Source organism: Panthera leo, chromosome A2 (assembly GCF_018350215.1).
Source record: "Panthera leo isolate Ple1 chromosome A2, P.leo_Ple1_pat1.1, whole genome shotgun sequence".
Lineage (NCBI taxonomy): Eukaryota > Metazoa > Chordata > Mammalia > Carnivora > Felidae > Panthera > Panthera leo.
Genome location: NC_056680.1, coordinates 152,660,716 through 152,672,946, shown reverse-complemented (window position 1 = coordinate 152,672,946; position 12,231 = coordinate 152,660,716). Strand labels below are relative to the sequence as shown.

At 38.0% G+C, this 12,231-nt stretch overlaps 1 protein-coding gene across 2 annotated transcripts in view; it reads right to left on the bottom strand.

Moving 5' to 3' along the window:
• UBN2 (ubinuclein 2) overlaps positions 1-12,231 on the bottom strand; it is a 78,173-nt gene that overhangs the window by 30,161 nt on the left and 35,781 nt on the right. For both annotated transcript variants that reach the window (XM_042926087.1, XM_042926081.1), the window contains exons 7-8: positions 8,175-8,245; positions 2,910-3,039 (exon numbers count right to left, since the gene is read on the bottom strand). In XM_042926087.1, coding sequence (XP_042782021.1) covers positions 2,910-3,039; positions 8,175-8,245 — 201 coding nt within the window. The remainder of the gene's footprint in view (positions 1-2,909; positions 3,040-8,174; positions 8,246-12,231) is intronic.

The window sequence follows — 12,231 nt, the reverse complement described above, 5'->3', positions numbered from 1 at the left end:
ATTTCTTCTACAACACTCAGTCTTCAGGAGGCACATTGGATATAAAATTAGAATGACCATACTTCCCAGGCAGCCAACAAGAATCCTAGTTTGTGCCTGGTAATTACCCCAGCATAATTAATAGTGTTCCTTACACTTGTTTCTTTTAAAAAAATGTTTTATTCGAGTAGAGTTGACACATAACATATTCCTTTACATTCTTAAAAATGCCCCACGTTTGGCCAAGAAATTATACAGACACTTCAAATGTCATAAAAAATTAAGTAAAGAACAAAATCTACACTATGCAGACTACTACCGGTTGATCCCCATTTTGATGGGGTACCATGAGAGGAGATACTGCTTTGCAACACTAGAACACATAATTTGGTTTGGGTGACAACCGACTGGATGTTGGCATCCTGTTCTTTCGTTTATTGTTACCAATTGTGACTTATGCTGCAAGCAAAGTTACACGATCAAGGTCAAAGAGAAAGAGGGAACTGGAAGACTCTTATGTTTTCATGCATACCAGTTAACAAACATTACTGCACACATTACAGTGCCTGCTACAAAATCCTATTAAAAGAAATGTGAACGTCCGGTATCAGGGTTCCTAGGTGATCACTTCCTAATTCTGTAGCTGCGACTATCTGCCTGGGAACAACCCACCTATCCATCAGCAGTAAAACAGACACAATAACTGGGATGTATTAACAGAATGGAGCGGTGTACACACTGTAGAGCAGTACAACTGAAGTTCTCCACAGGTAAAGACATAGCTAAATCTGAGGTACATAATGTTCAGTGTAAAAAAGCAAGCTGCAGAGGAAAAGTATGGAGACAGGATGACTCCATTCATACGGAGCTCAAAAACATGCAAAATCAAATAATATAGTATTTAGGGATTAAAAGTATACATGACGGGGAGCCTGGGTGACTCAGTCAGGTGAGTGTCCAACTTCAGCTCAGGTCATGATCTCACAGACAGTGGGTTCAAGCTCCGCATCGGGCTCTGCGCTGACAGCTTGGAGCCTTGAGCCTGCTTCCGATTCTGTGTCTCCCTCTCTCTCTGCCCCTTCCCCGCTCATGCTCTGTCTCTCTCTCTCAAAAAATTAACATTAAAATAAATAAATAAATAAAGTATACATGATAAAACCACATGAAGAAAATCAAAGGTTAAGATAGATGTCTTCTTCCACAGGAAGAACAGGAATATTAAATAACTTCAAACATCAAATCTGAAATGCCCCTTAGAAAATATTTTATAATGTATGAAAAGTTGTTCTCCTGCCTCTAATTCCTTTTTTTACTGGTACCCATGTCTGTCACCTGAATGTATGGCAGTGAGCTCTAGCAGTCAATGTCTGAAGGAGCCAGGCAAAAAAAAAAAAGGAGCCAGGTCACACAACATCTGTGACCTCGAGTAAATTTCATTTGTTGATTACTCTGCTTTACGTTGAGGAAGAACTTACAGTTTCTGAATTCAAAAGAGTTATTTTATTAACAGAAGTATAATACCTACAATAAAGAATTCTATGCCAATCAGCTCTTAATACTAGTGGCCCTGGGCACCATGTTCATTCCCCCACCAGCTATGGAGGCCCTTGGCTAGCCATGTTGTGCTGTGTGACTCCCAACCTCTGGCCAGAAAAGTTTAGGTTGACCCAACATAGTATAATCAGATTTCCTGATCCAAAAACTTGGATTGGGATGAGAGGGTTGAGTCAGTCTCTGTGTGTGGCCTTTCTATAATATAAAACCTTGAGAATGAAGTAATCTTATTTTCAGATGCACATAAAAGGATAAAAATAAGACACAGGGAGAGAAAAACAAGAGCTAATCCAAATTATCAGTTCCCATCCCTTTCTGGTTGTTTTTTTGTTTTCTTTTGTTTTGTTTTTGAGAGAGAGAGAAAGAGAGAGTGCGTGTGCACATGAGCAGAGGAGGGGGAAAGAGAGAGGAGGACATAGGATCCAAAGCAGGCTCCACGCTGACAGCAGAGAGCCCGATGTGGGGTTCAAACTCACGAACTGTGAGATCGTGGCCTGAGCCGAAGTCAGATGTTCAACTGACTGAGCGACCCACGTGCCCCTTGTATGTACTTTTAATTCCATCAAATACCTTTATTAATAGAAAAAAAAATGCCCTTTCTTGTCTTAAACTGCATTATTTCCTATTACTTGCAAGTTATAAATATTTAAAAAATAAATAATCAAATAAATCATAAGGGAAAAATCATCAGGCAGTGAAGGTACTGAAAACCACCTTATATGGAAGTGAAGGAGGGGACATAATACAAGCTTTCAAAAACATGAAAGCCATGAAGGTGACAAATAATTAGGTTTATGAATGGACTCAAAGGCAGAATCAGGACCAATAGGGTGGAAAGCACCTGGATATGTCTCAGTGCACAGAAGAACTTTCTGATATAATGAAATAAGTTTCTGACCCTGGAAGCATTCAAACTTAGATAATTACTTGGTGGTGTTTTAGGGGAGAAGAATCTAGCAAAATATGGATGATTACACACAAAAAAATCTCCAAGTTTACACGTAACCCTGTGATTCTTTCTCAGTTTTTATAACGTAGGCATGAACAAATCTGTACAGATCCATTTCAGTAATAAGAAAACCGAGTTATAAATCTGTCAGATATTTGTTGAGGGCAAAGTTGTATCACCTGTGGAACTGACATTAATTTACCAGTCCAGGAATCTACGCCTTAGGAAACATTCTCGTCTAGCCTTTTCAACTGTTGAAAAGTAATTTTTTTCAAGAGATTCTCTATGCCTTTAATAACCTCCTATGGTTATTCAATACATACAATTAAGAGTATAAAGAAACTAATATGCAAAAGTCCCAAATAGAAACTAGTCTCTTTATAGGTTATAAAACTCCAGATACGGATATTATTGATCCTCTTCTTACCTGGACGTTGAGATGTAACTTCTTTAGACGTTTCACCAGTGTTTCTTTATTGCATGGCACAAAAGCTTCAAGATGGGAGTAGACACCACTACGAATGACAGGGCCTAGTTCCTGTAGCTGTAACTCAATGCTGAACAAAAACAACAACAAATAAATAGTACAGAATTTCTTTTAGGTACTAATACATAAGCAAGGAGGTAAAAGCAATGACTCTTCTCTCGTTTTATCTTTCCACGATTTCCTAGACAGTATTTTTCAAGGAAAAAAATATACAGAGAATTTATATAAACATAAGTAGTCTGGTGACTAATTTTTTGATGAACAGGGACAAAACCTACATTTTTGGGTAAAGCATAGGAACTCCATTATTAACCAAAACCCCATTTCCTCAAAGAGATAGATATTCACATCCCCTCTCCCCCAACCACAACTGCTAAGCTAGAGAGTCACATAGTTTCAATGAGTTCTTAGAATATTTTTTCCTTAGAGGTGTCTGAAAAAATTGCAGATCCAGAAGAGGTAAAGCTCTTCTGGCTACACATACAGACTGTTTTATCCATTTGTCTCCCTTATTATGCCTGCCTTGCACAAATTAGATACTTAATAGTTGGCTCAATTTATTCCAATTCTTCAGTTCCTGTTTCCATTTATAAATTAGTTTTTTAGATCAAAAATAAATTGTTAAATGGGTATTTAGCCTAACAGTTATTTAAAGAAGGGGGAAAAAAAAAAAAAAAAAAAGGAAAAGAGTTTTAACAGCCACCATATTCCCAGCTGGACAAGTCTACCAAGAAATAACGGAGGTTTCTCCCAAGATGGAAGACACTAAATCTGGCAGCTGCTATTGTAGGAAGATAGGAACAGATACTAATTTGAAGGCCAAGACTTAACTGGAGCTCTTGGCAACAAACTACATCCAAATCATCACATTCTATGATAGGACAACGTATAGATAGATTTAATAAGTAATTCTCATAAATAGATTCAGTTAACAGCTTTTGGGGAAGAAACCCTGCCTATCAAATATATCCATCACTTAGAAGATACACTGCAAGTTCAGAAACAATGAAATGTGGAAAACTATGCCCTTAGCATTGGCAAGAGAAAATGCTTGGTATTAAAGAAGTCAAATACAATATACAAATAGAAAAATGTTTAGGATCTATAAGAACCAGAAGGTCAAATGCACAGGATCATATGGGAAACAACCATTACTGTCATGGTTCTGTGTATAAACATTTGGTTAAATAAATTATGCGTGAAGCTTTATTAGAAGTCTAGACTCTGGGTAGGAGGCTTTCTATGCTTGCCCTGTTATTAAACGATAGTTGAGGCTGAAAATAAAATAGAAACTCCAAGTAGTAAGAGATTTCAATTAAGAATAGATTGACTCAGTGACATACTTAAAAAAATAAGTGGTTTCCAAAGAGGGCGAAACTCGAAAACAGAAGAACTGACTCCCTGCTGCTAAGCCAATACTAGGGAAAAATCAGAGAAGCATATTAACCCTTAAGGTTACAGACTATACTGGTCTATCACAAATATATACAAAATCCTACCTGACAGCAGTATATTTTAAACACACATCCCTCATACAGTTATTTATTTATTTTCCTAAGAATTACAATCTTCTAAGGTCTAAGAAGTATCTGTAGATGACTAAAAACACATGCCAATCAAAGTTTGAATTTCAGGTATTTTCACATTTCAGAAAAATAAAGGTTCTCCCAAAGCAATGAACTTTCCTGAGTCTGACCCCTTCTCTCTACCAGGTTTCTTGTCTTTTCTTTCCTTCTTTAAGTAAAGTCTGTCCCCAAAACAGATATCCATGCAAGAATGTTACAATGACTGGGTCTCAAACCTCTGATAATAAATTATAAGCACAAGATTACTACAGGCTCTAAATGGATAAAAATATACTGGGACCACCTGCTGATAATGCACTGGAGGACAAACACTGGATTTCCTGAGTATATAAGTTTGAAACCCACTTTTATATCCCCATCTGTATGTACAAGGCTCTCATTTGCCTCTGAAGAAGGCTCAAAGAAACACAACATAGGAATCCACAGCTGAAGCAATGGCCAACTTTATAAAAAAGATTCTTCTGGCTCAGGAATGCTTAGTCTTACCTATATTTTCACACAAAATTCTAGAAATACAATCATTTCACCATAATTGATACATAAATAAATCTTCCCATCCCATCAACTCCCTCTTTTTAATAACTGTTTTTTAAGTAAGCTTTACACCCAATGTGGGGCTTGGAATCTTGACCCCAAGACCAAGTCACATGCTCTATCAACTGAGCCAGCCAGGCACCCTTCTCCCTCTTTTTAAAAAACAGAATACAGGGGCTCCTGGGTGGCTCGGTTAGTTAAGCGTCCAACTTTGGCTCAGGTCATGATCTCGCGGTTCCTGAGTTCAAGCTCCATGACGACGTCTCTGCAACAGCATGGAGCCTGCTTTGGATCCTCTGTTTTCCTCCCCCTCTCTGCACCTCCCCGGCTCATGCTCTCTCTCAAAAATAAACATTAAAAAAACCCAACAAAACAGAATACATATCTTAGTCAATCAGTTTAAAAACACTAGTAAAAGAAAACCTAAGTCCAAATAAATTCGGAATCTAGTAAATTTCTTTTTTTCTTTTAATTTTTTACTGTTCATTTATTTTTGAGAGAGAGAGAAAGAGCACACGAGCAGGGGAGGGACAGAGAGAGCGGGAGACACACAATCTGAAGCAGGCTCTAGGCTCTGAGCTGTCAGCACAGAGCCCAATGCGGGGCTCGAACTCACGAACCATGAGATCGTGTGACCTGGGCCGAAGTCAGACGCTTAACCGACTGAGCTACCCAGGAGCCCCCGGAATCTAGTAAATTTCTTGAATTTTTCCTCAAATATTTCAGATACCCTACCGATACTATCCATATAACAGAACCACTGAAACTAGTAACTGAAGAAAGACTTAGGGAACAGTAACCCAAACTCAAAATCGAAAATTTATTTTATAGCAAGAATTCAAAAGATCCCTCCTTCCCTGAATGACTTTATTCAGATGGGCTGGTTCTAGTGTTACCTCAAGAACGCCTGGTGTGGCATAGGTTAAAGATGTGGTTCCAAGTTCGTTTTTCCAAATGCAAAGTAATCCCTCAAGAGAGTTAAGGAAAGCTGTGGCAGAGGATCAACCCCCTCACTTTGGTAACCTTCCTTTATGTCAGAGAGGGTGAGACAGACAGGCCAACTGATAAGTCTCTTCATACTGAGATTCAAAAGTCAATACTCATTCATGAGCTCCTTAAAGGAGCGTCTAACAATGAGGTGGCAGACAACAGGGCTCACTGCAAGTGTCCACTGGGATTGGTAGTGCCTTCCCAGAGCATCTGTTGAACAGAACTCAGGTTGGATTGAGATCACAGGCAAAGAGCATTAAGATTTTGTTAGCAATGTCTGCTTGAGGTAAAGGAGGAAATGGGGAGGATCAAGTCGGCATGCTGTATATTTACTGATCCAAGTCAAACTCAATTAGGCAAAAAGAAAAAGCGTTCCCTATTCCAATAAACTTACCTCCCTTTCTCCCCATCATAAAGAAGCAATGGTGAGGCAGAGCCAATACATGTGAATCATTTCATGGGAATTTACTACTCAAAATAATCACATGCCATATGCCCTTAGAAGATCAACTCTGTCCAAAGAAATCAGGGATATTTAGGAAAGTGAGAACAGAGGCCAGGGGGCATAAATAAGTGACTAAAAGGGAAAAAAAAAATAAACTCTGAGCACTAGGGCTTGTAGAACTGGAGGCACACTCTGTGAAATAAAAATAGGGCTCCAAAAAAATTAGAGGATTTAAGACAGACATGGAGAGATTAAGGAGTCTGCTGGGGGTGGTGGGGGCATCTGGCTGGCTCAGTGGGTAGAGCATGCGACTCTTGATCTTGGGGTCGTGAGTTTGACCCCCACATTGGGTGCAGAGATTACTCAAAAAAAGAAAGAAAGAGCAAGAAAGAGAGAAGCCTGTTAATGGAATGTTGATACTCTGCTTATTTGAGATGTTAGGTCCCAAGGATGGTCCTTTGTTTCTCTCAGGAGAGAAAAAGAGGGTCCCTCTTACAGAAGAGTAAAATAAAAAACAATGGTCTCAGTCACAGGAAAAGGACCTGCTCTAGTAAACTTAGGGCTCTCAAGTGGCAAGAAAAAGAAGAGCTAGTCAGATTCCTGACTGTGGAATCTGGGACAGCTCTGATGAGTAATGGTTACACTCTTCATTGAATCTGGGGTGAAAAGAGAGCCAGGTAAAAGTATCTGGCACAGACAGGAAACATTTGCCTTGCTTCCAGGCAGACAGAATCAGTCTGAAAATCCCTGGCTAAAATGAAGAACAGGAACAAGAAATTCCTGTCACCATACTGGTGGCATACTAGGTTTAGGTGTTTCATGGGTCCATGGGGGACCAGAAAGATCTTTTAAGTATTCCAGAGAAAAGAGAGATTGTACTTAATTAAAAACAGTTATCAAAACAAACCAATCCATCATCTTTTATATGAGAAACTACCTTCATTGTATATTTAAAAGACAAGCCTCACACAAAGTAGTGGAAACACTCCTTGTTTCTTTGTATATAACACTACTGAACCACTAAGAGCAGGCATACATCATTTTCGTGAAAGAGGATTAACGTGTGCTGTTTTCTCCAGGATTGTTTTTTTTGTCCAGTTCTGCTTGCAGCAATCAATTACACACTCAAATGCTATAACCAATGGTCAGAATTCACAAGCCGTTAGATTTATAAGGACAGCTTATTTGGCCACAAACTTAGAACATGCAGCTTTGTTAATATCAAACTCCAGCTGAGAGTAAAAACTGTCACTAATTTAAATACAATCTGTATCATATGTCGGCCTTCAGCCTCCCCCTCCCTCTCTTCCTTTTCTCTTCTCCACACTGCCTCTCCCCTACCTCACAACCAGAATTTCTTTTTTAAACCATACTTTCCATTTGTCTCCAAATGTTTGTCTACAACCTTGCTAGATACCAATGGAATTATTTTTCCCAAGTCTGAATGAAAATAGAAGGAAAATATACCAAAATTAATATGACCACTCAGAGCTGTTCCAGAAAGACACTTTCATAGAAAGTGACAAAAAAATACATTTAAATCTAAAATAGTATTCAACCTGTAAAGTTGTAATCAACTATAGTTTTAAATGAGTTCTTAAAGTTTAAATAATTTTTTAGGTTTTTTAATCAAAGAAGAGAATTACTTACTCCAGAAGAATATTATTCATATCCTGTGTAAAGAATTTTTTCCTTCCTTCTTCATCAAAAAGTTTGGCAGCCTAGAGAAACATAGGATTGTCAATACCGCTTTCAACACATTATTTGTTTCCATATCTATTTAGGAAAGAATAAGCTTCTAAAGGGTGAGGCTACTGTGATTTACTTCCCTTTGGATCATCCATACTCAGTTTAGTACCTGACATGAGTAGGCAATTACAGAGTGTTGAAACAAATTTAGCATATATACCACTGTTTTCTATTATATCTGTACTTAATTTTTCTCAATCTTTATAAATTAACAAAATTATACATACAAGACTTAAAAAAAATTTTTTTTTGTTTTAATTTTGAGAGAGAGAGAGACAGGGAGACAGAGCATGAGCAGAAGAGGGGCAGACACAGAATCCGAAGGAGGCTCCAGGCTCTGAGCTGTCAGCATGGAGCCCTATGCAGGGCTCGAACCCATGAACCGTGAGATCATGACCTGAGCTGAAGTCAGATGCTCAACTGACTGAGCCACCCAGGCATCCCAAACACAAGATTTTTTTGTGCTTTGAGTATCTTGTGCATTTTGACGATCCATTGCTTTATTAATCACTGCTATGATCTCCAACATAACAGAAAGCAGATGGCTCACTTTCTACAGACACTGTCTACAGAAGATCTGTCTGATATCCTCTATTTTATACACATTATCATGTTTAATCCTCATAACAGCCAATGACATTGGTATGACAGCCCCCATTATACAAACAAGGAACCTAAATCTGTCAGAGGGTTACATGACATGCCCCCAATCACACTACTTTTTTTTTTTTTTAATCCTGCCTCCTTCTCCCTCCCAAATCACACTGCTTAATAAGTGGTGGACCCAGGACTCAGACCACAAGCCCTCTGATTTCAATTGTGCAACATGACCATGCTGTACAAAGATACTCAGCTAACTGCAGTCAGTCTAGGTTCTACCTAATTACTAATAACAAAAAAATTTAGCCAAGATTATTATCAAGGGAGAAGCAAATATTAATGCCATGAGCTTAAGAATAATATTTTCATCATTATTGTCACCTTAACCAGGTGCCCAGAAACCAAGGGTACAAACCAAGACACTCTACCATAAGCAAAATTTACTGGGAAAATCACAAAGGATGTTGTTGAGATCCATGAGATGGAAAACATCGAGAAATCTGATCTAATAATCTGAGCAAGCCATATGCTGACCACGTCAACCCATCAAGTTATTTGACAGTTTTACATGTAATAAATAGAAGAAAATTTCTAAGACGTGCCTTAGTACTTATTAGAAAGAATGAAAACTGCGTATATGCAGCGGGCAGAAATACACGAAAGCTATAAGGAAAACTAAATGTCAAGAAAGAGAATCAAAAAAAGTCAAGAAGGTGAACAGTGGAAGAATATTACAAAGTAAGAAAAGAGTCATGAGAAGCAACTCCTTATCATACAGACATAAGCATATAAGCCAAGGATGAAATCTCACCTCCTAAAGAAAAAATACCATCTCATATTTCTTTTTTTTTAAGTTTATTTATTTACTTTTAGAGAGAGAAAGCATGCACGAGCGGGGGAGGGGCAGATAGAGAGAGAGAGAGAGAGAGAGAGAGAGAGAGAATCCCAAGTGGGCTCCGTGCTCTCAGTACAGAGCCCAGACACGCGGCTTGAACTCACGAACCGTGAGATCATGACCTGAGCCAAACTCGAGAGCCGGCTGTTTAACCAACTGAGCCACCCAAGCACCCCTCCATCTCCTATTTCAAAGAAAAAATAGAAGTCACAGATACCAGTAAGTGAAATCAAACTTCTTATTGATAATTTCCTACCAATGGAACAGATACATTAACCCTGGCAGGGCTACCACAGAGACAGAGAATAATTTTTGGTATGGAAGACAATGCTTTTACAAGATCGTAACACACTTATTACTAATCAGTTTTGTTTCTTAAGTGAGAATGAACGGCATATAACACAGAGGCACAGTGCCTGCTACGGAGCTCCATGGTTCTGCCTTCAAATCATGACTCAGACACTTAAAAATTATGTGGCCTTGAGCAAAGCATTTAAACCTTTTGAACCTTGGTTTCCTCGTCCATTAAACGGAAGAACACTACGTACGTCACTGGACTGTGGGAGGACTAGACTGCACAGTAGGTGAAGCACACTGAGCGCACTCACAGGGCTGCCTCCTGACTGGTAACTGCTCTGGGACACCCGGCAGTACCGTCCGTGCTCAGGACAGAGTACAAGTTTTGCTAAATGAACAGCAGCTATTATTATTAATTACATCTTGAAAAATGTGGATCGCATCACTAAGCACTTTTTCAAATTTAGAAGAAACTAAAGATTTTAGGAATGGGCAAAATGGCAGAGCAAAAAGCCCATACTTTGGATTGTAGTTAAATTTCTACCACTTACTACTTGTGTGGACCTGACCAAGCTATAACCTACCTCAAGCTTCTGAACCATAAAAAAGAAATAAGACCCATACTTCCTACACAGAGTAGCTAAAAAGGTTAAATAAAAAACCCATTTATTACCAAAACTATAGAAACTGTATACTTTTCAAAAAATAAGCACAGAAAATAGCAAAAGAATGAAAACAAAGGAGGAAGTAATAAAACAGAATAAAAAAGAAAATGACAAAGATCAATTACATAATTATAACAACTAGAAGAAGTTAAAATCATTTGTTACAGGAAAAAGACTCAAATGAGGTCCATAAACAGATTTCCATTTTTACGCTGCCTTATAAGAGAAAGAGCTAAAATAAAGAAAATCAAAGAGGTTGAAGGTAAATGATAAGAAAAGCTATACTATGTAAAAATAAAAAGTCCACAGTAAATCAGACAAAACTAAATTCAAGATGAAAGGCATTAATAGCACAAAAAGTCACCTCCAAATGATAATTATCACAAAAAAGATCTAGTCATCAAGAATTTTATGGGTCAAACCACACAGCATAGAAATAAACAAAGCAAAAACTATGGTACACACAAGCTATAACCTAAGAAACACTAGCAATAAGGGCGCCTGGGTGGCTTAGTTGGTTAAGTGTGAAATTTTCTCCCTCTCTCGCCCGGTCACGCTCTCTCTCTCAAAATAAATAAATAAACATTTTTAAAAAATTTTTAGAAAGAAATATTGGCAATGAGATACTTTAACACACTTCTCTAGGGGCGCCTGGGTGGCTCAGTGGGTTAAGCGTCTGACTTCAGCTCAGGTCATGATCTAGCAGTCCATGAGTTCAAACCCCGCGTCAGGCTCTGTGCTGACAGCTCAGAGCCTGGAGCCTGCTTTGAATTCTGTGTCTCCCTCTCTCTCTGCCCCTCCCCTGCTCATGCTCTGTCTCTCTCAGTCTCAAAAGTAAATAAAAACATTAAAAAAAAAGTTAAAAAAAAGTAACACACTTCTCTAAGTCTTGGACTAATGAAGTTCATTAAAATAAAATAAGGGTAACTAAATTAACAGGGAATTACAATTAAGTCACAAGTTTAGAAGAAATGCTAAAGAATAAAACAGAAAAAATAACAGAATTACTAAATAAAATCTGTGGGCCAGTTACTGAAAAAAATAGATAAATCTAATATTCCCCTAATCAGATATTTAAATTTTAGGAAAAGTTAAGAGAAATAAATACAATAAAAAGATTATTAGTAAATTTTAAAACATGACTTAAATTGGATTACACTAATCCTAGGAGAAAGAAGCAAGTTTTGAACAGTCCATACATTACAATCCCATTAATTATTTTTTATAATAATATAACGTTTGCAAATGCATGGATTAAAATCCAAAAAAATACATAGTTAATAGTGGTTACCTCTGTTGGGGGGTGGGGAATGAATGTCAGATTATGGGGAATCTTTCCATATGTATGAAATACATATTTGGTGTTTTGGGGTTTTAATTTATTTTTTTAGTAATCTCTACACCCAACACGGGGCTCAAACTCATGACTCCGAGATCAGGAGTTGCATGCTTTTCCGACTGAGCCAGTCAGGTGTTCCTGAAATATGTTTTGTATTGTGTG